The following is a 24,192-nucleotide window of genomic DNA, read 5'->3' as shown; positions in this document are numbered from 1 at the left end:
CCTGAGCAAGGTAGCTTAGCGGTCCGCGTCCAGAACCTGCCTAAGCTGAGCCTGAGACCTGGCCAGTCCTGGGCCCTGACAAGTGGTGTCAGAAGCAGATCCTGACAAGAAATTTCGAATTCTCTGATAATAATTTAGCAAGAAAAAAATCCTATTCTGTTTGAAACAATCTACTTAAAACGTCAGGACAAATTAATTTTCAGGAAAAACAATCAATTATGTGTATTTAAAGGCTAAAGAGAGAAAACATAGGCTATTTGTCCAACTTTTAATTGTTTAGAGCCAATAAATCCAATACTTACAAAAGGATGTGGGCTTCTCTCTATTCGAATATGGTTTGTCTGATTAAACATTCTAAGTAGCCCATTGCTGATAATATTCAGAAGGATAGGAAAACAGTGTACTCTCCTGGTATTGCACACGACTGAAAAATTATAATCCTTTAAACCAACAAAAACAGAGTAATGTTAATTTTAAATCCTTAGAGAATAAAGGCAAGGTTTACATAACATATGTGAGATCCTAATGGTACCACATTCTAGCTGTGTGTCCCTCTTCGAGTTAATTGACTTTCTGAGCTCTAGTTTCCTCCTTTATAAAAGGGGATAGTAAATGGATTGTTATATGGTTTAAATGAGATTATATACATGCAGATTAGTCTCTACCACAAAGTCAGCATTCACTCAACAGGGATTTTTATTAGTATCACTAATTTTAGATAATTTTGTCCCCATTTTCTGATGAGAAAACTTTGGTTAGTGAAGTTTAAAAAGTCTACCTGAGGCCAGACAAGGTGGCTCACGCCTGTAATCCTAGCACTTTGGGAAGCCAAGGTGGGTGGATCACCTGAGCTCAGGAGTTGGAGACCAGGATGAGCAGATCAGCCTGAGCAAGAGTGAGACCCCCATCTCTAAAAAAAACAGCCAGGCGTTGTGGCAGGTGACTGTAGTCCCACCTACTTGGGAGGCTAAGGCAAGAGGATCACCTGAGCCTAAGAGTTTGAGGTTGGTGTGAGCTATGATTAACGGCATTCTACAGGAAGTGACAAAGTAAGACTCTGTCTAAAAGAAAAAAAAAAGTCTCCCTGATACAGAGACACAATCCATTTACAGCAGGCAAACAGAGGAACGTTGATCTTCTGGGTAGGAGATAAGGTTGGAACTTATAAAATATTCATGGTTATACTACCCATGAAACATTTTCACACTTTCTGAGGCAATGTTTATATACTTTATGAAAATATTCATGCACTTATCAAGAGATTAAATATTTTTAAAATATTACCATTCATATAGAAAATATGTTACATCAAGCTCAGATGAAAAAAAAAATACTGAGGGTGGCGAGTTCGAACCCAGTCCTGGCTAAACTTCAAACAAAAAAGTCTGGTGTTGTAGCAGGCACTTGTAGTCCCAGCTACTCAGGAGGCTGAGGCAAGAGAATTACCTAAGCCCAAGAGCTGGAGGTTGCTGTGAGTTGTGATGCCACGGCACTCTACTGAGGGTGACAAAGTGAGACTCTGTCTCTAAAATAATAATAATAATAATAATAAAATAAGTAAATAACAAAAAAATCAGCTACCAAAGTAGTTTTTCAAAGCTGGCACAAAGGGATTACATCCTTTATAACATACTGCATTTAGTTAGTTTAGGTGGGACTTAATTCAATGGCATATCTTCAAAGAATTGTTTTTGTTTTTATTCTTCTTGTAGCAAGAAATAAAGAGATAGCTTCATTCAATTTGGTCCCTTATTTTTATTGGAATGTACATAAGGTTTAAGAGCCTTTAGGATTAAGATGTATTTTCTTTTTTTCTTTCTTTCTTTTTTTTTCTTTTGAGATAGAGTCTGACTATATTGACCTCAGTAGAGTGCTATGGTGTCACAGCTCGCAGCGACCTTAAACTGTTGGGCTTAAGTGATTCTCTTGCCTCAGCCTCCCAAGTAGCTGGGACTAAAGGTGCCTGCCACAATGACTGGCTATTTTTTGGTTGCAGTTGTCATCGTTGTTTGGCAGGCCAGGGCTGGATTCAAACCTGCCAGCTCTGGTATACGTGGCTGGTGTCCTAGCCGCTTGAGGTACAGGCACCCAGCCAGATTAAGATGTATTTTTCAAAAGCCTTGTTCCTTAATGAATTTCTGTGGCTTATATCCTTCTACACAAAATGAAATTGGCTAAGATAGCAGGCTGAGAATACTTTTATCACAGAGATTTCATGGAATATACATTCTTGATATACAAAAACATCATTTAGGTAGTTAGCTATTGAATAAGATTCCTTGAACCCATAATTACATTGGCTGATGATTATAAGTTGTAACATTTTCATTAAGCTTGAACAGTACAATTAAATTTTGCTTCTTTTGAATATAAAAATTATCTAATTCAAAGTTGAGAGAACATCTTTTACAAAAACTTATGTAAGCGTCACAGTTCATTAAATAACAACCCACAATGTTTTTCTGAGTCCAATTGCCATATGCTAAGCTGTGACTTTCTGAAACTTTTTAAAAATTCAGACAGGCAGCAAGTTGTTACGGCTTCTTTTTCTTTGTCATTAAAGTAAAACTAAGAAGCAAACATACCTTTTGTTTCCCAGAAACTATGATAGCTCCACTGTATGAAAAGCCTTCACTGACATTTCTGTTTTTAAAGTCATCTACTTCCAAAAGTATACTTTGATGCTTCAGTGACTGTATAAAATCTTCGATATTGGATTCTAGTATGAAATCAATAACAAAAGGCCATATAAAATAAATAAAATATGTGCCAAACTTTTTTTTTTTTTTTTTTGAGACAGAGCCTCAAGCTGAAGCCCTGGGTAGAGGGCCCTGGCATCACAGCTCACAGCAACCTCCAACTTCTGGGCTCAAGCGAGTCTCCTACCTCAGCCTCCCAAGTAGCTGGGACCACAGGCACTTGCCACAATGCCCGGCTATTTTTTGGTTGCAGCCATCATTGTTGTTTGGCGGGCCCAGGCTGGATTTGAACCCACCACTTTAGGTGTATGTGGCTGGCGCCTTAGCCACTTGAGCCACAGGCACCGGGCCGTGTGCCAAACTTTTAAAGTAAACCTCATAAAATAAAGTCAATATTTGTAGCATAGGATGAGAAGGAATGTTTCTTTGGGCATCACAATAATAAAATTGGCCCAGCCAGGAGAAATCACTCCACCATCTTCTGTTTACCAAAACTTAGGCTACAATCAATTAGCTTCATAAATCTGTTTAATGCAAGTTGACTGTGTGATCATAAAAACAAATAATTCTATGTATGACTTTTGGTAAATACATTTGAACTGAGTATCTATGGAGATACAATAATTTTATAAGGAGTACTTCAGATTGTTCAGCCTAAAATAGCCAGGAAAACACACTTCTCTCTCCCTTTTCCTTCAAAACATGAAAAGGTGAATATGTGTGCCTGCATAACACATATATTTTACTTCTTTTACATATTTACATATATAGCATTTTTTTATATTTATACAGCATACAAATATAAATGGAAGTGGAAAAATGGAAAGGGCGCTATTATCAGATCAGATTGCTTCATATGACTCTAAGGAAGAAAACAGATGAGACAGTTTGACAGAGAAATAGGAGCTGAGAAGAATCCAGTCTGGTGCCCACAGGAGCAAACAAGTGAAGGTACAACCAGTTTCCAGGACATCTAAGCTCAGAGTGAATGAATGCAAGATGGTTATGAGTTGGCTAACCAGACCTGGAGCAAGATGAGAAGTCAGACCCCTCCCAGGTCCACACAGAGCCAACAGCAGCTGCAGGTGCCACTGGGGTTAAGAATCAAACCTAAGAGTAGAGTATAAATGTCTTAACACAACAAATAAAAATAAAATAAAATGAAGGGAAAATTATAGAGTCAAAAAAAGAAAAAGAATCCTGTATTTACTTCCTAAGAGATGTTATCTGATGAGAACAATAGGGCAGAACCTGAAGTTAACTCCAGACAACAATTAGGGCAGGAAGGAATGAATAAAAAGAAAAGAAAGTTTTCTAAAACTTTTTTTTTCTTATTTAGCCTTTTAAAGAGGAATTCATACTGGGGCCACTTAGCACAGGCTCTGAGATCAGAAAATAGAGATAAATTCAGATTCCTCCCAAATGGAAAGCGCACATAGAAAATAAGCTTGCAGGAGGAATGGAAAAAAATATCCAACATACTCAGTACTACTGTGAAACCAATTTACAATCACTCACACTTTCATATGAAAAATGAAACACAACTATAGCCTAGGATGAAGGAGGGAAGGGGAGGGAGAGGGGAAGGGAGTGGGGTGGGTCGATAGAGGGAGGGTTATTAGGGGGACCACACCTATGGAGCATATTGCAAGTACAAGTTGGATCTATCATGTGTAGAACACAAATGTCTTAATCCTGTAGTTGGGTAAAAGAGGTGAAGGTTATGTTGATTAGTAGGATGTAAGAACTCCAATTTGTACAAATAATCAACACATTGAATCCCATAGTGGCATAAATGTATTTATGATCTATGTACAAATGACTTAAAAAAAAAAAAAAAGAAAGAAAGAAAGAAAAGAAGTTTGCAGGGAACCCTGGGGGCAGCCACACCTTCTATCCCCAGTCTCTTGACATAAGAAGCCATATGGTCACCTGCGATAAACATCTTACCCATGATCATCACATTTGGAGAAAAGAGGAACAAGATGTCACAGAAGCCCCAAACTTAAATCATAAAATATCTAACAACCAAGAACAGAAAAGAAAAAAACAAATAACCTAACACCACATACTGTCTTCAGAATGACTAAAAAGGACAAGACATGCAAGATTCGCCTCTCATACAAGCCGATAGGTAAACAATTCCCAGTCTTGGAAATTAAATGTGTGATCAGCAAGACTCAGTGTTATGTAGTGGGGTGAATAAAATTTACTTTCCTAAACCCAAATGGAAATAATAGAAGAATGAGAAACAGAAAGGAAAAAAAATATATTTGTTTAAAGAAGATGCATTAAAACCTTAAATCAGAAACAGGTGTGAAAATCAGAAAGTTGAGGAACTCATTGAGAAAGGATTCACAGGTAAGTATTCTTGTAGTATACTGTTATACTTCATGGGAGGGCCTGTGGTGCAGGTAGACAACCTCCGCCCCGCAATCAGTGTGTCTCATATTTGTGGCATACGCTAGGCTGCTGTAACAGAGAGATCTCAGAATAGAGGGCTCAGCCAGCACAGAAGTTCATTGTCCCCTCTCGCATAGCACAGGGCAGTAAGGTAGATGGGCAGCCTCACTCTCTCGGGTTCTATAGTGACCTAGGTTCCTTTTCCCTTCCCCCATCATCTTTATTATCTCCAAAATCAGAGCAAATATATACAGCTGCTCATCATTGTTTTCTATGAATGAAATTTAAATACACATTTTCTTCCCCCATGTATGCTAATAAACAATACGAAATAATTAATTTCTGAATTTAAATTTCCTTTTCCTTTTCACCTGTGTTATTGATGACCAACAAGCTGGTGCGGGGTTCCTGGGGAAGTTGTCCAGGAGAGAGGAAGTATAGTCCAGTTTTAAACTCCCATTCAAAGTTTTCATCAAATACAACAAAAAGTATGTTTTCCACAATCAAAGGGAATGCTGCAATTCCAAATATCAGTAGTCTAAACAACAAAGAAAAATTACCATATGAATCTATAGCAGTTTTTTAAAAATTTTATCAGACATTTCACAAATATTTATTGAGTGTCAAATCTACTTTATGCCAGCTATGATTCTAAGTGGCAGAATTCTGAAAGTTACACCTCAGCATGCTGAGTCCCAAAAGCCACTGCTTTATGAACTCCAGGTTATCAAACAATGAAAACCAAACATACCTGTATGCATAAGCGTAATTAAGTGCTAACATACAGGTGTCCTCCCTTTCAGTAAAATCAAATGCTGTATTTATCCATCCCCTGGCAGAAATGCTGGGTATTGCATTCTAGTTCTTCATTCTGTTCTGATTAACCTCTTTTGAAACTCATTATTTGACAAAACCACAGCATTCTCATACTCACAGGATCAAAAAACCTTTCCTTTCACGTTTTAACTTTAAGAAACGGAGCCATGCTACTGCCCAGACTTGCATTCTCCAGAGGCCCATGCCCTCCGCAGCCTTCCGTGGTTCAGGGAGAGAGGAGTGAGTTTGCTCCATTTCGTCTAGGCTTTCTGAGTCTCTTGCCATCTCCACTTGTTCAAAATCTATCACAAACACACATTATTAATCCCATCCTGAGGGTAATATGATTCATAATATTAAAAACTGTTTTATATTTGTTTTCATTTTTATAGCCAATTCAAAGGGGTTGTTTAGATGACTTTTTTAAATATTTATTAAGTTCGTACTTCACCACTGCTTTCTGCATTTTCTGTCTACAGTTAAGTTTTATGTGTAATTTCCAATGGTGATGCATATGAACATAAAACTCTGAGAAAAAATGCTTTAGAATGTTTGTGGTGATGACGTCAGCAATATAAAAAACATATTACAACGTCCATGTTCTATAAACCAGAAAGCATACTGAGTTCACATCAAAAGAAGAATTCACCAAAAAGGGTGATCTCATCATCCCTAGTCTTTAAAAAGGCAAAGAAAGTCCCACATGTAACAAAATTCTGAAGGATTTCAAGAAATCTTCTCCATAGGAACAGCCAATTCTTGCCTAAATTTCCATTCTTACTAAAGTATCAATAATTGTGCAGTTTAGGGGAAGGGTCACTAGCTGTGATGGTCTGAAACCATCAGACCTGTATGTGAGCCCCACATTTATGTCTTACAAGTGGTGTGATTGTGGAAGATCATTTAACTGCCTTAGGTCTGATTTTCACATCTATAAAATGGTGCCAATGGCACTTGTGGGAAGGTGATTGTAGGAAGATAACATTGAAGGTACACATCAAGGTGTATCCACACATTAACCAAAGTGTCTGGCGTAGAAGTCTCTCCATAAATGACAGTCCTTATTCTTACCCATTAAAATGTACTAGAGCTGATGCTAAGAATTCTCTCCATTAGGAACTCAGTGGAATTTTGTATACATGTGGTACTGAAAAGCTAAGAGCAATTTATTTATTTTTAAAAATCTGCTCAGACCTCATGCCCCAGATTAAGAAACTCTTAGAGAATCAAAGTAACCGGGAAGCAGTGAACATCTAGGGAAAGGAGAAGACTGCTGAACTAGGAGGTAGTTTTCAGAGACATGTGGGCTTTACATTCAGTCCTAGTAATCATGCTAAGAAACAAGGACAGCCCATCTTAAAGAACAGAGGCAAATGTGGGATGAATCACATTCCTCAGTGTGAATCATGTATAAGAAACTATAAATACTAAATTAACATGTGATCATTTGGAAATCGTCTGTGAATTGTACAAATGGCTTTACCTGGTTCGATAGTTGATTTTCCTTCTAGTTTCATAAAAACTTCATCCATAGTTGATGTGGAAACATCATAACCCATCACTCCTTGGGTGGAATACTTATCAAGATCACTGAACAGATCTAAGGCAAAAGGCAGGAATAGATACTTTGAAAAATTACATCAATATCTGAACCAACTAAATGTGTACTTATTTAAAAGATGATGCAGAATATTGCTCAGAAAATCCTGTCTTTGGAATATCACAGAAGTAGAAAACAAAATGTCCTCGGAATGCTCTCACCTTTTTGTGGCTGTGTTAAATCTATCCCTCTACACTTAAGCTGTCTGCACGCCATCTTCTACCTCAGTTTACGAGCTTCCTAGGGGTATCTCTGCGGAAATATGAGCATCTGAAGAACTATCCTCCTCTCACCACCACACTGCAAATCCACACATGGAGGTCTGACGATTCACTTTGCAGGCTTGCCACCACGTGCTGATGCAGGCTGCACTGTCCAAACACATTGGTAAGGTTTCATGATATGAAGGTTTGACTTCATATCAAAGTCTCACCCTGGTGTTCCTGTCAACGTGTGGGCTGTGTCTTGCTGAGTGACATTCATTATTGCTGTTGCATGTTTTCATGTGCCATCATGAGAATGTCAGAGCTTAAATGAGAGCAATGAAAAACACTGAATTTCTAGTTGAGCTTGGCAAGGGTGGAAGTGAAATCAGAGACATGTTAGCCCAAGTTTATGGGGATAATGTCATGAAGAAAATGGCAGTGTACAAGTGGCTTCAATGTTTTTCCAAAGAAAGAGAATGTGTCACTGATGAGGAGAGGTCAGGGCAGCTGGTACCAAGCAGAACTGATTAAAAAACATAGCAAAACTTTCATTGAATATTGTGTCAAAATCACTGGCTGAGTGTGAGAAGCATAGCAGACCAAGTAAAGATCAATAGAGAAACAATTGGGAAAATATTAGTGTGAGAAAAGTGTGAAAAATAATGGTCCTGAAGGAACTCATCGAGTAACAAAAGCAAACGAGAGTTCAAGTTTGCCAAGACTTTTTCGAGAGGCAAGACGATGTTTTGGGCCATGTTATCACTGGCAATGAAACATGGGCATACCAATACAACCCTGAAATAAAACAGCAAAGTGTACAGTGGAAGTGAACCAATTCTCCGTGACCAAAAAAGTTTCATCGGTCCAAATCAAGAGGTAAAAGAATGTTGCCTAGCCTCTTTTGACATCAGAGGGATTATCATTATGAATTGCTACCAACTAGACAAACAGTTTACCAACTTTACTATTTAAAAAGGCTGCATTAAAAAGTTAGATGAAAACAACCTGAACTTTTCACCAACTCATGGCTCTTGTATCACAACAATGGACCAGCTCACATGGCTGTCTTTGAGGGAATTTTTAGCCAGTAAACAAATAACTATTTAGGAACTTCCATCCTACTCCCCTAATCTTGTGCCCACTGACTTTTCTTTACTGGAGGATAAAGGAAATGTTGAAAGGAAGACATTTTGATGACATTCAGAACATCAAGGTTAATATAATGACAACACTGATGGCCATTCCTGAAAAAGAGCTCCAAATTTGCTTTGAATGGTGAATTAGGTGCCAGTGTCAATGTATAGCTTTCCAAGGGGAGTGCTTTGAAGGTAAACATAGTGATATTCAGCAATGAGGTATCTAGTATTTTTCTAGGGTGAGTTCAAGAACTTAATTGTCAAACCACAGACCTTTACCCATATTCTATGTTTTCCTTCTTTGTGGGTCTTTCAGTGGTGTCTCAGTATATTTAACATAAAAAACAAAGTCAATAGTAAAACCTCTGAGGCTCCACAGAACCAGTCTCCATCTAGTCATACAACCCTATCCATCCCAACCTGCCCTCTCACTCAATGCCCTATAGACAGCTCCTTTTCTGTTCTCCTTGAAAAGCTTTTGACCATCTTCCTTTTATGGACTTCAGTGGCCACTTATATAATTCCTTATCCTCCTCTCACCAAAAAAAGGAAGTAGATTGGCTACACCTCATGGGGCCTTAGTTCAAAAACAAAATAATACTGTATGGTCCACCAATCTGAGAATGCTGTCTTCCATGCTCCTGTAAGGACAGAGAGTGTGGCCATATTGGAAAGGGGCTAAAATTGACATTCTTAAGTATTTGCCTAAAGAAACCAAATCATTCAAAAGAACTTATTTAAGTTGGGCTTATATGGAATTAAACTTTTAATAAATCAAATGTTTAAATTAAAAGGATGCTATTTATTTATTTATTTTTATTTTGGCTGGGTCTGGGTCTGAACCCACCACCTCTGGCATATGGGGCTGGTGCCCTGTTCCTTTGAGCCACAGGCACCACCCTAAAAAGGATGCTATTTAAATCAGAAGAGACTGAAACACACTTTCTTATTTTTAAAACAGGGAAAATTATACCACTCACCTCACAGAACAGCTGTGAGAACTAAATCAGTTGATATATATGAAACCATTAGAACAGTGCCTAACACACAGTAAGCATTGTGCAAGAGTTAGTGATACTTAGGATTATTTATCAAAGGAAACCTAAGATGGTATTGTTATCCTTCTAGCTGGGAAACTATGTTTAACAATGTGGTAGAGTAAATAGGCCAGGCTCAGGGCCGCACACCTGTAATTCTAGCGCTATGGGAAGCCGAAGTGTGTGGATCACTTAAGCTCAGGAGTTTGAGACCAGCCTGAGCAAGCGTGAGACCCTATCTCTACTAAAAATAGAAAAACTAGCCTGGCATTGTAGCAGGCACCTGGAGTCCCAGCTACTCGGGAGTTTGAGGCAAAAGGATCACTCAACCCCAAGAGTCTGAAGTTGCTGTGAGCTGTGATGTCACATTACTCTACCCAGGTGACACAGTGAGACTCTGTCTCAATAAAAAAATCAATAAACAAACTGTGTTTTTATATGAAAAATAATGCAAGTACTGTTGAATTAAAATAGAACAATCTCTCCTTATCAATGGTTTTACTTTCAATAGTTTCAATTACCCCCAGTTGACTGTGGTCCAAAAATATTAAATGAAAAACTTCTGAAATAAACAATTGAGAAGTTTTCAATGCCATGCCCTTCTGAATAGTGAAAGCTTGCACTGTCTCACCCACTCCCAACCAGGAAATGAATCATCTCCTTGTCCAGAAGATCCGTGGCTACCTCTGTACCCACCCACTTGCTAGTTACCCAGCAGCCATCTTAGTGATGGCCCTCAAATCAACTGTTACGAGACTGCTGTGCTTGTGTTCGAGTAACTCTTATTTTACTTAAGGGCTCCAAAGAGCTAGAGTAGTGATGCTGGCAATCTGGATATGCCAAAGAGAACCCATAAAAGGTTTCCTTTAAGTGACAAGGAGGAAGTTCTTGACTTAATAAGAACAGAAAAAAAAATTTATGCTCAGGTTTCTAATATCTCTGGTAAGAATGAATCTTCTATCCATGAAATTGGGAAGAAGGCAAAAGAAATTCGAGCTTACTTTGCTGTTACACCTCAGACTGGATCAGTGCATTGTAAGTGCTTAGTTAAAATGGAAAAGACTTTAAATTTGGGGGTAGAATGCATGACATGTGTTCCGACTGATGGCACTTGGGTCTTGCACTACCCACAGCTTCAGGCATGAACTGAGAGTTTTGGAGCCATGTGTGCTTCACAGAGAAGGGAAGACTATTGTACAGGATAAAAATATCCCACCAAATCTTTTTAACACTCACCTATACACAGTGAATCTGCATATTAAAAACATCTACCTGAGATCTTTTATCTGGCCTCATAAGATTGCAAAGCTCCTGTTCAGAGTAATCCTAACTGGTCAGAAAGTTAATACTCCTAGAAGAATCCCTTAACCACAGATAAAGAGAGAACACTCACTGCAGCTTCCTCACCTCCCAGTGACATCACTCTGACCCCAATTACTTACCTATTCATTTATTTTCCCCCAGTGGCATTATACCTCAATTGCCCACCACTGTAACCGTGGCCAAACTTCTTGGCTTCCCCTGTAGCTCTCTCATGCCCCCATTATCTGCTGGTGCTTATAGGAATCAATTACCAAATAAATTAACTGTACCCAAACCCTCATCTCAAGCTCTGCTTCTCAGGTGACCAAACCTAAAACAAAATCCAAATTCATTAGACAATGGAAATTATAATATTCATAATGATGTAAACATTTGTTCCCAAATTTTATTCCATTGTAATCATTTTAAGTTACCTGGAAATGTATTTGTCCTTTCCAAGGGCAACATATACACAAGGCTTTCTTTGCTTTCCATTTTTAATTTAGCATCAGGGACATGATGATTAATGAGGGATGTTATTTGTTCTGGATCACATGTTTCATTCCTATACAAGCTAACATTTAAAAGAAAAGACAAGTCATTTGCAGGTTCTCCACTGCTACCCCAAAAGAACTCTTACCAAATTTCTAGCCATTGAGCAATACTTTCCATGGCTTTGTGGAACTAACAAAATTAGTAAATAATAACATTAATGATGATCCATCAGTTTAAAAATCTTAGGGTCAATACATAGATGTATAAACTCAAACTACAGATGTAATGAATATATAATAAACTTGAAGTTATATACTAAGTAGGATGATAAATGGAGGTGAGAACACAGAGACAGAAAGTACCTCTTAGAGAAAGTGATTATACCAGACCACGTAGCTATCAGAAATTAGCAGCTATTAGGAAAATATGGCCCATATCCAGGTTTTGTTTGGCCATAGACTTTATTTTTAAAAACTCTTTTGGGCTGGATATATGCTTTCTCATCAGACACAGTTGCCACCACTCTGCCCCCAAATTTATTCCCTATTGATACCAGTTTCTGAAATGATTTGTTTCGTGCCCTATGAAAGTATAAAAACAGAATTATATGGATCAACTGAGGAAAGTGGAGTGTGGGGAGAAAGTTGATGTTTAGGCTACACAGAACAGCTCCCTGGAAAAATGGTCCACGACGTAGTATTCCTGCTGTCGGCAGCCAGCCTTGGTTTGTAATACTGAGATGTTGGCCACTATTAACATTAATAAGATTGGAGAAGGCAGAAACATCAGAAAACCCTGATCAGTCCAGTATGACCAAGATGAAGCAAAAAGCCTGTTCTCTTTCATGACTGTCCACATTTTTGATATTCAAGTTTTGAAAACACATATATCCAATCTAGCCCCAAAGTCTTTTTACCTCAAGTGATATCCAAGACCCCACTTTCTCTTCAAAAAACTAGAAGATCCTGCACACTTCAATCTCCCATTGGACATGATCACTTTTCTATCTGAGTAAATAGAAACACATGAGAAAAGATATTAGGAGTCATGTCTTCCCATTCTAGAAAATAACAATGGGGAGCCAAAGCTCAGAATTCCACGGATGTAAACTACAGGCAAGGTGCATTTTAAAATCGGAAACACAGGTTAAAACTGATGCATTCAAAATAAGCTCATGAACACGAGTCTATGTTTGTACTCTCCAGTACATCCTGAACAAAAGCATCAAGATTACAGGGCTATGCTGCACTCTCACTAGAGTATGAGTGACTATTCTTCAACCAAATATATGCTAAAGATTTGAATGCTTAAATTAAGTGACAGCTGACCTGAAAAAGTAATCACAGTTTTTCAGTAGTGGTCACAACCTAGCAATGGTACAACCCAGGCAGGAATTCCACGTTGGAACTCAACTCCTGCTGTTCACCTCCTAGACTGCTATAGAATATAGCACACCAGGGAATGAGGATAGGGCTGTTATACTGGAATAAACATGACTTCTAAATCTCTCAAATCCTGAGATAAAACCAAGAATTACCAGCCAGAATGTCAGCCTCATCCATGAACTGGGTACTGAAGAGGATGACGCGATTTGCTCTGCGTTCCTTCAGGAAGCTCCACACTTGATGCCTGGAAAAGGGATCCAATCCAGTAGTCGGTTCATCTAAGAGCAAAACCTGCAGAGAACAAAGATACATAAATTATGTCTCTCTTCTGGGTTAACTGTTTCCACATGATGGCACGAAAAACAACTTAAACGTCCCCCAAAATAGTAAGCATCCAGCTATTGTCTCCAGTATACTTATATTTAGAGTTAAACCTAACAGGTTCTCTCTTGATAACATTACAACAGAAGCTCTACCATTTTAGTAGCAAGAGAACTTGATGTTTTAGGGACCTTCTATCTGCTTTCCTCCCTGGAAATAATCTCATTTACCTGAGGATCTCCTAAAATGGCAATCCCAAAGGTCAGCTTTCTTTTCTGTCCTTCACTTAAATGTTCAGTCACTTTATCTTGAATGTTTTGCATATCCAATTCCAACAAAATTCGTTGTACCTATTGTATGAAAAAATATACCAGGCTCAAAATCCAAACAATTCATAGTATACTATTTTAACTGCCAGTAAAACAGTGGACACTTTTTATGGGACTTCTTTGCCCAAATATTATTCACAACAGGGCACGAATCATTGAAGGAAACTAGGTGGTTATGATTTAAGTTGGTTAATGGTTGGTAGTTAGTGGACCCGGCGGCATGCCCATCTAACCTCTTGTTCCACTTCTTGTGAGTGAATCCCCTTTATTTTAGCAAACAGGCTGAGGTTTTCCTTCACAGTGAGAACGTCAAATTGAATATTGAATTGAGGACAAATACCAATGATCTTTCTGATTTCCTTCAAGTCTTGCATTTCAGAGAGATTTTTATTGTAGATAGTAACTGATCCTAAGAATAGAAGTTAAAAAATTCATATTGGCAAGATAAGACATTTTATTAATATTCATGGATCTCAATAAAAAAAATTGGTATATATTTACAAATATCTGAAATGATGACTTCATAATTTATTAACAATCATCCTAATTATTTTTGACAATGTATATATTTATAAAAATATTACACAATAGAATAAAGATGGCTATTTTTATAAACGGTGAAAAAATACAAAATACATTCAAAATCACATAGTTCTGGGAAACAGCATGAAATAAACATTAAACCATCAAGTGTATAATGATACGGGCATACCTATGACCTTATTCTATTACCAGTTATCTTGCTGTGAAGAACTTTCTTTTTGCTTACCTTCTGTTGGAACAGATAATCCATTCAGAATATTTAGCAGTGAAGTTTTGCCAGCTCCACTGTGGCCCAGTATTGCTGTGATTTGACCTTCATATATGTCAAATAGCAAATCTGTTTTTTAAATAAAATGTTAAAATTATAAATAGGAGGGCATTTGATAGGGTTTGTCCAAAACATGGAATAAAACTATTTAGACATATATTTCTCATTGTTTAAACAGCTTAAAATACACAATGTTCAACATTTTCTTAATTGCCAAAATAATACATTGCTGAACTATAATAATTAAAATAATACATGACTGGTGGAGGATACAGTGATCAATGGAATAGAATGGAAGTCTAACATGGACCAATGTAAGCATAAAAATAAAGATTAATAGAGTGATCTTTCAAATTCATCAAAAAGATTATCTAATTAATAATACTGGGATCATTTTAATTTCCATTGTTTTGTTAATGGAAAGTATAGGATGTTTTCAAGAGTAAAAGAAAAGTGATTCTGGCTATCCTGGAAGTGACCCATATTAACTGGAAAAATGAAACGTAAGCCCCAGTTTCCTCAACCATAAAGAGAGAGAGAGATGTTAAAATACTTCTAATAGGATTAAGTGAAACAAGTTCATGTAACTCACGCAGCAGCGTTCTCAGCCAGCACACACAGAGTCCTCGATGAACTTTAAGTGTTTATTACTATTTTTGTTGTTATTCATATTAATTATACATTGCTTGTGGGAGTATGAATTATTATAATCTTGGAGAGAAATGATTCCAAATATGAATCGAGAATCTTAAAAATATGATTTCTTTGAACAACTCTGATTCTAAAAAATTTATATTCAGGAAATAATGACATTTACAAAAACTGAACAAGAATATTCATTCTGGTATTTTTTATGACGGTGAATAATTGGAAACAAACTGAATTTCATACACTAATGTGTTAACTAAGTTCATCATGGGATCTATATGATGGAAAGGTATGTAGCACCTGAGAAATAAGCTGTAAATAGGGGGTTTCGAAAGTGTGCCCCCAAAAGTGTTGCAGAGTTGCCATGGGGATCAGCTACATAAGGAAGGGAAGGCTGAGAGAACCCATCATTCCTCACTACTTCCCACCCAGTTCCAATTCATACGTATTTTATGCATTGATGTCCAATGCTTTTAGTTTTACATATGCTGCTTCTTTTAAAAAATGGAAGAAATTCTTAAAGAAGTTGAAGTTCGAAAAAAAAGAAATTTTATGAATACAAAAGTAGCTCATAATGTGCTTGGAAAATTTAAATTATAACTTTAAAATCACTTAAATGCAACCTGAGCTTAAATTAAAAAAAGAAATCATGGATCTAAATGGCATCTGATGAGAAAAACTACACACATACACTAAATTCTCAAAGACCTAATCTCAAAGGAAGAAATAAGATTGATTTGAAAGATGTTACATTTATTAGAAAATAAATACAAGATCAACACAATGGACAGAGAACTTTCGACCTGTAGCAGGTTCAAGGCCTTTCTTTAACAGCTTTTAAGCTTCTGTCTCTTGTAAAAATTAATACTTTTCCTCCTAAAAAATATTTTTAATAAAAGTAAGCTGTCCTCTGTGAAATGTAGCTGCTCACTTTGATGTTTGCTTAAGTTTCTGCTATAGAAAACCATATTTATTAGACAATTTAGTATCAAAATACGTTTGTTTATTTAAAGTTACAGACCATGTTTGCCATAAGATATTAACTTGTGAAATTGAATTCATAGTCAATGGTTTTGCTCATCTCATTTTCGTTAATCTCACTGGTACATATGAATTATATAAATTCCCTGACTACTCTAAAAAATTACCAGAAACCAAGTCTAGGTGTTCTTTCTTCAGAGTGAGACTGTATAAAATAATGTTTATAGCATATTTATCTTTAAAAATGAAGTGAAATTATAGTTTTCTTTATAAGATCCCATTTTTGCAAATTTATAGATCTATGAAATACCTGGAAGAATCTTACAACAAATTCTTAACATGATTAATGTCCAGGTGTTAGAGTTAGATTGTTTGTATTCTTTCTTTTCTGCTTAGCTACATTTTCAAATTTTCCACACTGAATTATTTCCACTTTTCTGTGAGAAAGAAATAAGAATAAATTAAAAAATAAAATGTTTTTCTTTACCTTTCAATGCTTCCACTTTTCCAGATTTTCCTTTATATTCTTTTTTAACATTTCTGATTCTGAAATAACAAAAGAAAGAATTGCACAAGTTATGAATAACCCCAGTCAGAGATAGACGCAGCCAACAATTTTATGTGAAATGAGATCGCAGAACCAGTTTATTCAAAAAGGCAAAGACTGATTTTGGTTGGTAATTTCCCTTGAGATAGAAAATAAAAGAGTCTCTCTAGAAAGTCACAATTGGACTATTAGTATTTTGCCTAGAAAAGTGGAATGTGCCATTATTATCCTCATTTTCTTCCTATAGCCTTAGGAGGGTTGGTTCTTTAGTCCTATTCTAGATCAGCTCAGTTACCTAAAGTTTTCAACCATCATTTCATTTCCTTCCTAGTCTTGACCCATGTCTTATATCATGTCCTCTCTGGTTTCTAACTCTGCTTCAAATATGAACAAATTTCTCTCATCCCTTTATTTTATAAAATTCTTAAAAATGTAAACTTGTCATTTTTTCATCCTTCCCTTTCTTTTGCCTTCAATCACACTCTGATTTCTGAACTCACCACTCCCGTGGACCTCTTCCTACTGAAATCATAAGTGACCTCCTAATCACCAAATGCAGCAAAGACCCTTACTTACTGGATTCTGAGTCACTGTAGATGACTTCCTCTTTGTTAAAGGTGTCTGCATCCCTCCTAATTGGTTTTCTTTCTATTCTAGACTCTTGTCAATGAGTTGCCTCATTGGGTCTCATGGCTTCACCACTAACCTATCTTGACCCCACACTTTTCACTAACTCACACAGTTAATGTGTTGCTGGCTAGATTGTTTGGTTCAAGCTCTCCCCCCAACACACACACACCCCCTCTAAATCAGTTGCTAGCAAACGAACACACATTAGAATTCCAAAGGGAACAGAGGCCTGGGGATGTCCCTCGAAGATTCACTTTGAATTCATATTAATTGATTGACACTCAATTATTCTCTTCTTAATTCTTACTCAGACACATTACCCATTCAATCAGTTTTCATTTCTTATAAAATTTAACTCCAAATGGGAGTTAATGGTCCCAGAACCTTCTTAAGTTCTTCACTAATTCTCCTTTTGGGTATTGCCTCTAATCATTTCACCTACTTCTGGTTTATTCCCCTAGAATCTTTCTTCCATTTTAAAAACCATTTTAAACTGTTATTTTAAAAACCATTTTATTCACTCCTTAATATTCTTCAGGATTTCCTTATCAGCCTCAAAGAGAAAGTCAAGGCTATTTTGTACATGAAGTCTGTCCTGTGACATCTTGCAGCATCTTCTGTCTCATATTTTATGTGTAAGAACCACCAAACCACCTCTTACATCTTGCACAAAGCTTAGAGGTCCTTGTCTTTTCTGTCGGGTGTGCCATACACAAATGCATGTGAATGCATGCACTCAGACATTCCCACGCACACACACATATATATACACAAATCCACCTTTATATATTCCATCATATACATATATGTATGTGTATATATAATCTGCCTTATTCTTAAAGAATATACACTGAAACATTGTAAGAGCAAATAAATAAATACATACATAGATACAACCATAATATTCTTCAGTGTGAGAAAGATAAATGAAAATGGTAGATTCGTATCTTAGAATATTATAAAAGTTAAAATTAATGCATTAGCTTATAGTTATCACTATGAAATCTTCTCAAAAAGCACATGTTTAGTGTAAAAGCCATCTGGAAAAACATAAGTACAATTTGATACCATTGATAGATTATTTTTAGAACACACACAGCTGTAGCAGGCATTGTTTAGGGCTGTAAGCACATGGTCTACTATGTAAAGATGTAGGTGGAGTGTCAATGCCAAATCCATTATGAAGATCAATTCTGCTGAGGGGAAAAAAATAATACAGGGGGCTCTAGACAAACATATATGTATATTCATCAAAAAGGTAAAGCAAATATTATAATTACCTTTACATGTGTTTAACCTGGGTGGTGAATATGTTAACTTGAAAGCCTAAATTTATTTATAACTTATAATTTTTTTTTTTTTTTTTTTTGGCCAGGGCGGGTTTGAACCCGCCACCTCTGGCATATGAGGCCAGTGCCCTACTCCTTTGAGCCACAGGCACTGCCCATAACTTATAATTTTTTAAAGAAAAATAATGTCTCTCCCTCAATTTCCCTAAACTAGGGTATTTGATATGCCTTTGACAACGTAACGCCTAGTTAATAGCTCTACCCTATCCTGACCACATTATCCAGATGTAAAAGATCACAGACTCGAGAGCCAGGCTGTCTGGACCCCAATCTTGGCTCCCTATTTATGAGTCACATGACACTGGGCAAGAAACTTGACCTTCCAGCACTTCACTTTTCTCATTTATAAAGTGGGGAAAATAAAAGTATCTACCTCGTGGGGTTTTTGTGAAAATTAGGCATATGGCTGATACATAGCAAAAACATCTGCTAAACAAGTAAATGGTTTTTTTAACTTTGTTGCAAATTTTGTAGAAAAATCTACAAAGCTCTTTAAAATCCACAGATGCCTGGGCTCAATCATAAATCTACTGAGTTAGAATCAGTGGAGGTAGGGAGGGGTTGAGAGCATAGATATTCTAAGTGTTCCTCATACGACCCCGTTACACCAAATCCCATAAGAACCCTACAAAGTGAATGTTACTCTTGTTTCACGGGAGACACTGACACACTGGAACACTTGCTTGTTCTTCCAGGATTACACATCAAGAGAGAGACAAGTGTATATTAGAATTTACAAATTTTTGATTCCAAATTTCTTACTTTTTTTGCCATACCATATAAACCAGATGAAACCATGGAGGAAGGAGTTCAGAGAATGAGAAGAAGTTTTAAACAGAGGTGGGGGACAGGAGACAAAATAAATTACAACAAGTAGCATCACCTAGAGCTGCTAAGGAGAAGTTTCCTATGAAGTAACAGAAGTTGGTGGTGATGGCAATGGAACAGTTCAGGTGATGTTGACAAAAACCAATCTCTTTTCTTGCTGCTGTTGCCTAATAATTCCTTACCCTTGCACTCACAGATTAGCATAACTGTATGTGAGATGTACCTGATGGCTTCTTTTCCTCGAAATTCAGGTGCTACTGGCTCAAAATAATCATCAGAGGGAAGCTCAGGATCTACTTCTTTCTCAATGACCTTATTGTCAGTCCTTTGGTGGTGAAAACAAGACGAGGAATTCAGGAAAAATAATGGAGCACAGCGGCGCTCACTTTCACCTAGTTAATCAAGAGGCAACACAATATCAGATCAGTAATATTAAAACAGTGAACAAAGAAGGCTTGCTCACAACAATGCAGAATGGCTTACACTTTCAAGCCTCTTAGAAAATTTATTTTTCTTCTAATGTCCTACCTAGAAAAATTCTTTTCCTTCTAACATCCTAGTTATTATTGAGAAGGAAACTTGGAAATGAAGTAAACAAAGAAAATTCAAAGGAAATAACATATTGTAAAAGTTAAACAATGTAACAGAACTTTAAACAGGATATAAATCAAAGGTTTAAATCAATATGATCTAAAAGGCATTGGAAGAATGACGGAAATCAAATATTTGGGAAAAACCAAAGACTTAATATAGCACATAAAAATAATTATAGACGTGTTCTTCAAACTTAAATAATTTGACCATGATATCCCACTGGATGTAATACTGAAATACATATATTCATGTGGAGATATGTGAATGAAAAATACATGGGGAAATAACATTTTTCCAGGATAAATTTATGGTCTATTTTCAATGAAATTCTTTTCAAATTCTAAAAAGACAAAGTAGTATTTATTTATTAAGGGCCCACAGCTCTAAGTCATATGAAGTAGGAAGACAGGAATACATAAAAGCAAATACATAGCAATATATGACAACCTTAAATATACTCAAAGTGGAAGGAACATATAAAATAAGAGGATAAATAAGATTGTACAAGGAAAAAGGCATTCTGATTCTAGCATGTGTGAAGAAATTTTGGACTTCTGTGAAATTTGGGGGGTTTTGCAAGATAATCAACTGTGCAATTAATGCATTTCTGTAAATATGAACAATATATTACAAAATTGATAATAATAATAATAATTCAAAGTAAACATTTATTAGGAAGCACTTCCATGGTACAATGGCCTTAGACCAAATTTATTTCATATTATTCTGATATAAATCCTAAGTGTCACTCTTTAAAAACATGGGGAAAGTAATATAGTAATTAAATGATGTTACGTTTTGAAATTGCTGCATTATTTAATTACTACATAATTATCCTATGTATTATAATTATCATTATTATACAGAGTGGCCATAAAGTTCATGTGCAATTTAAAATAGTTTAACATAGCAAATTGCCTATGAACTTTGTAGCCACCCTGTATAATTAAAATGTTATATTAAAATCAGAAGAATAATTGTTTTTACATAAAAATTCTCTTGGGCCATTAAAACTATGAAGTAGAAAGAAAGAACTTATTGAGTCTGAGTTGAAAAAGATTTATTCTTCATTTTTTAAATATATTCATATAACCTTAAAACCATATTTGATGTTATAAATAACTATAGAGGTCAAAGAAAAATCCAATACTGCTTACAAGATAGATTTTTGTCAAAGTATAATGTTAATAGAAAGTAGAGGAGCCCATCCAAAGCCAATATGAAAACAGTTGCTATCATTGTATTTGAGGCTCCCGAAGAGTCAGGAAAAATTTCGCCACTCACATTATGATCCATTTGGGTGACCTAAGATTCAAACAAAAATAATAATAAATGTTTAAGTTAAATGAATAATTAATTTGGCATAGCAGCAAGAATTATTAATTTATTAACTAGCTTTTTCAAGAAGCCCTTATTAGTTACCAGTGAAATATGTAAATAAGATTAGACATTAGTAAAACTATTTCCATTTCACAGTGATCAAACAAATATTAGAAGTCGACATTTATTTTAAAATATAACACTTTAAGTATAAGAATTTAATTGTAACAAATTTGCTTATTTTCATAAAAACATAACAATATTATGCGATATCTATTCTATGCAACAAAGGAAATATAAGTTTTAGAAAGAATATGAGAAATCATTTAAAGCTAAAGCACCTAATTAGGGTAATAAGTGAACTTATTTCCTTTTCTAGTTGTTATTGCAAATAAGGTCTGTATTTATAATTTTTCCATTTAATAACAGGTACTATGTTCTAGGAATTATTAAACTTAATCTTCATCACTGCCCTATGGGATAGGTCTTATGATTTTTATCTGCATTTAACTATGATGAAATTGAGGTACTATAAAGTCATATACTGAACCAGCCAAAGTCAGAATCACAGAGAGAGAAGTAGCATAACTGGAATCAGAACACAGAAAGTCTCCCTCAGGTCTGCTTCCTCACCCTTACACACTGTACAACTTCTCCATCTGCATGTAAATGTTAACAACTTCACGACAAAGTTGAGTTTATCCTAGGAATGCAAAACTGGGTCAACGTATGAAAACCAATCAATGTAATTCACTATCAAACAGATTAAAGGGAAAAATAATATGAACCATCTAATGATGCAGAGAAAGCATTTCAGAAGATTCAAAATCCATGATAAAGGAAATCTCTTCACAAGCTAACGAGACATATATCTTCCTTAATATGGAGAATTAATTAGATGCATCAAAAACAAGAACAAGTGACATCTTCAAGGCAAAATGTTGAAGGCTTTTCCTTTGCCTACATTTCTATTCAGTCTTGTACTAGAAGTTCTGACCTTCTAGTCAGAACCAGAACCCTTCTGGTAAGGCCAGAAAAATAACTTAAAAGCATAAGGACTGCAGAGGGGAAGAAAATAAGCTATTATATTCATAGACATGATTACACTTAACTCCAGTATGAAACCCAGGAAAAATATTCCCGTTAATAAAGAATATAGTAAGAATACTGGGTATAATGCATCTATGTTAATAAACATTTAGAAATAAGAATTTAAGCACAGAGGTTATTTAGAATAAAACTAAAAATATCAAAGCTGTAGAAGAAATCAAACAAAAATTTGCAAGACTTCTGCACTGAAAACTAAAACATTATTAAGGAAAATTGAAGATGACCTAATGAATGGAAAGGTGCATTATGTTCATGGCCAAAAATGATATCAATTTTCCTCAAACTAAATTGAAAAATTCAGCTGCATCAAAATCTTAATGGTTTTGTACATGCGTCGGTGTGTGAGCACATAACTTGATCAGCTAACTCTAAAAATTACATCTCTGCAAAGAAACTCACGTAGACAAGACTCTCTTGAAAAAGAGAATGAAGTGGTAAGATTGTTTTACCAAATATGAAGGCATATTATAAAGCAAAACAATGAAGATGATGTGGCCACAGTGCAAGGACAGATGTATGAGCCAGGACGTGATTGGTTGAGTTATGATAAAATACCACAGTTTACTGGAGGAAAGGCTGACCTTTTTGATAAATGGAGCTGATGCAACTAAATATTTATATACTTCTTCTACCTAGACATACACAGAGCTTATTTTGAAAAAGATTTTACATCTAAATGTAAAAGATAAATCAATTAAAATTCTAGGGAAAAAAGTAGGAGAACATCATTATAAGCTTGGTGTAGGGCAGGCAATAATTTCTTGTATTGAGACAAAAACATTCTACACAAAAGAAAAACTTGAAAAATTATACTTTATTAAAATTGTGAACCTCTCTTTATCAAAAGAACCATTAAGACAGTCAAAAAGCTGGCAACAAATAACTGAAAAATGTCTGATATCTAGCATTTATAAAGAATGCTTACTTACAAAGCAGTATCAAAAAAAGGGAAAATCAGTGAAAAATGGGCAAAAGACTAGAATAGGCAATTTGCAAAAGAGAAAATCAAAAAAGCCACTAAGCATATGAAACAGTATTCCACTTTACCAATAATCAGAAAAATGCAAATTAACACCTCAACAGGATGTCACAACCCATTTATCAGAGTGGCTAAAATTTAAAAGACTAGCAATACCAAGTGTTGGTGAAGTTTTAGAAAAACTAATTCAGAGTAAGTTGATGAAACCACTTTCGAAAAATATTTGGTGGTAGTTACTTAGATTAATATTTGTATACTCTAGACTCCAAGATTTGTATACCATCTACTCTAAACTCCAAAATGAATGCCCATATTCATGTGGAAATATGTATAAGAATATTTGTAGCATCTTCATTAAAAATAGTCAAAAATGAAAAATTGTTGTCATCTATCAGTAAGAAAATTGACAGTGCATTCACACAGTACAATACTATATAAGCCTACACTACAGGTACACACAAAGCTAAGCTGCCACCTAAAAACATAATTTGGAGTAAAAAAGCCATTTTTTAAAAAACACATTTTGTACACTACCATTTATATAAAGTTGAAAATAGACAAAACTAAAAACTTGTATTTAGAACACGTACTTACATGGCAATGAAGTGCAAGAGAGTGATTATCATAAAAACTTTACTTTTACAATGAAGTAGTAGTTAGAATAGC

At 35.7% G+C, this 24,192-nt stretch overlaps 1 protein-coding gene across 3 annotated transcripts in view; it reads right to left on the bottom strand.

Annotated features, from left to right (window-relative positions):
• The window catches only part of ABCA6 (ATP binding cassette subfamily A member 6), a 59,445-nt gene that overhangs the window by 22,539 nt on the left and 12,714 nt on the right, over positions 1-24,192 (bottom strand). For all 3 annotated transcript variants that reach the window (XM_023511176.1, XM_012803112.2, XM_023511177.1), the window contains 14 exons: positions 21,275-21,422; positions 19,747-19,915; positions 16,657-16,715; positions 14,499-14,609; positions 13,963-14,138; positions 13,631-13,750; positions 13,232-13,370; positions 12,611-12,701; positions 11,634-11,773; positions 7,402-7,518; positions 6,037-6,220; positions 5,474-5,640; positions 2,586-2,719; positions 303-440 (listed from right to left, as the gene is read on the bottom strand). In XM_023511176.1, coding sequence (XP_023366944.1) covers positions 303-440; positions 2,586-2,719; positions 5,474-5,640; positions 6,037-6,220; positions 7,402-7,518; positions 11,634-11,773; positions 12,611-12,701; positions 13,232-13,370; positions 13,631-13,750; positions 13,963-14,138; positions 14,499-14,609; positions 16,657-16,715; positions 19,747-19,915; positions 21,275-21,422 — 1,893 coding nt within the window. The remainder of the gene's footprint in view (positions 1-302; positions 441-2,585; positions 2,720-5,473; positions 5,641-6,036; positions 6,221-7,401; positions 7,519-11,633; positions 11,774-12,610; positions 12,702-13,231; positions 13,371-13,630; positions 13,751-13,962; positions 14,139-14,498; positions 14,610-16,656; positions 16,716-19,746; positions 19,916-21,274; positions 21,423-24,192) is intronic.

Source organism: Otolemur garnettii, unplaced genomic scaffold (genome assembly GCF_000181295.1).
Source record: "Otolemur garnettii isolate 467f Iridium unplaced genomic scaffold, OtoGar3 scaffold00018, whole genome shotgun sequence".
NCBI classification, from domain to species: Eukaryota; Metazoa; Chordata; class Mammalia; order Primates; family Galagidae; genus Otolemur; species Otolemur garnettii.
Note: the sequence above shows the minus strand (reverse complement) of the source record. Positions and strands in the feature narration are given on the sequence as shown.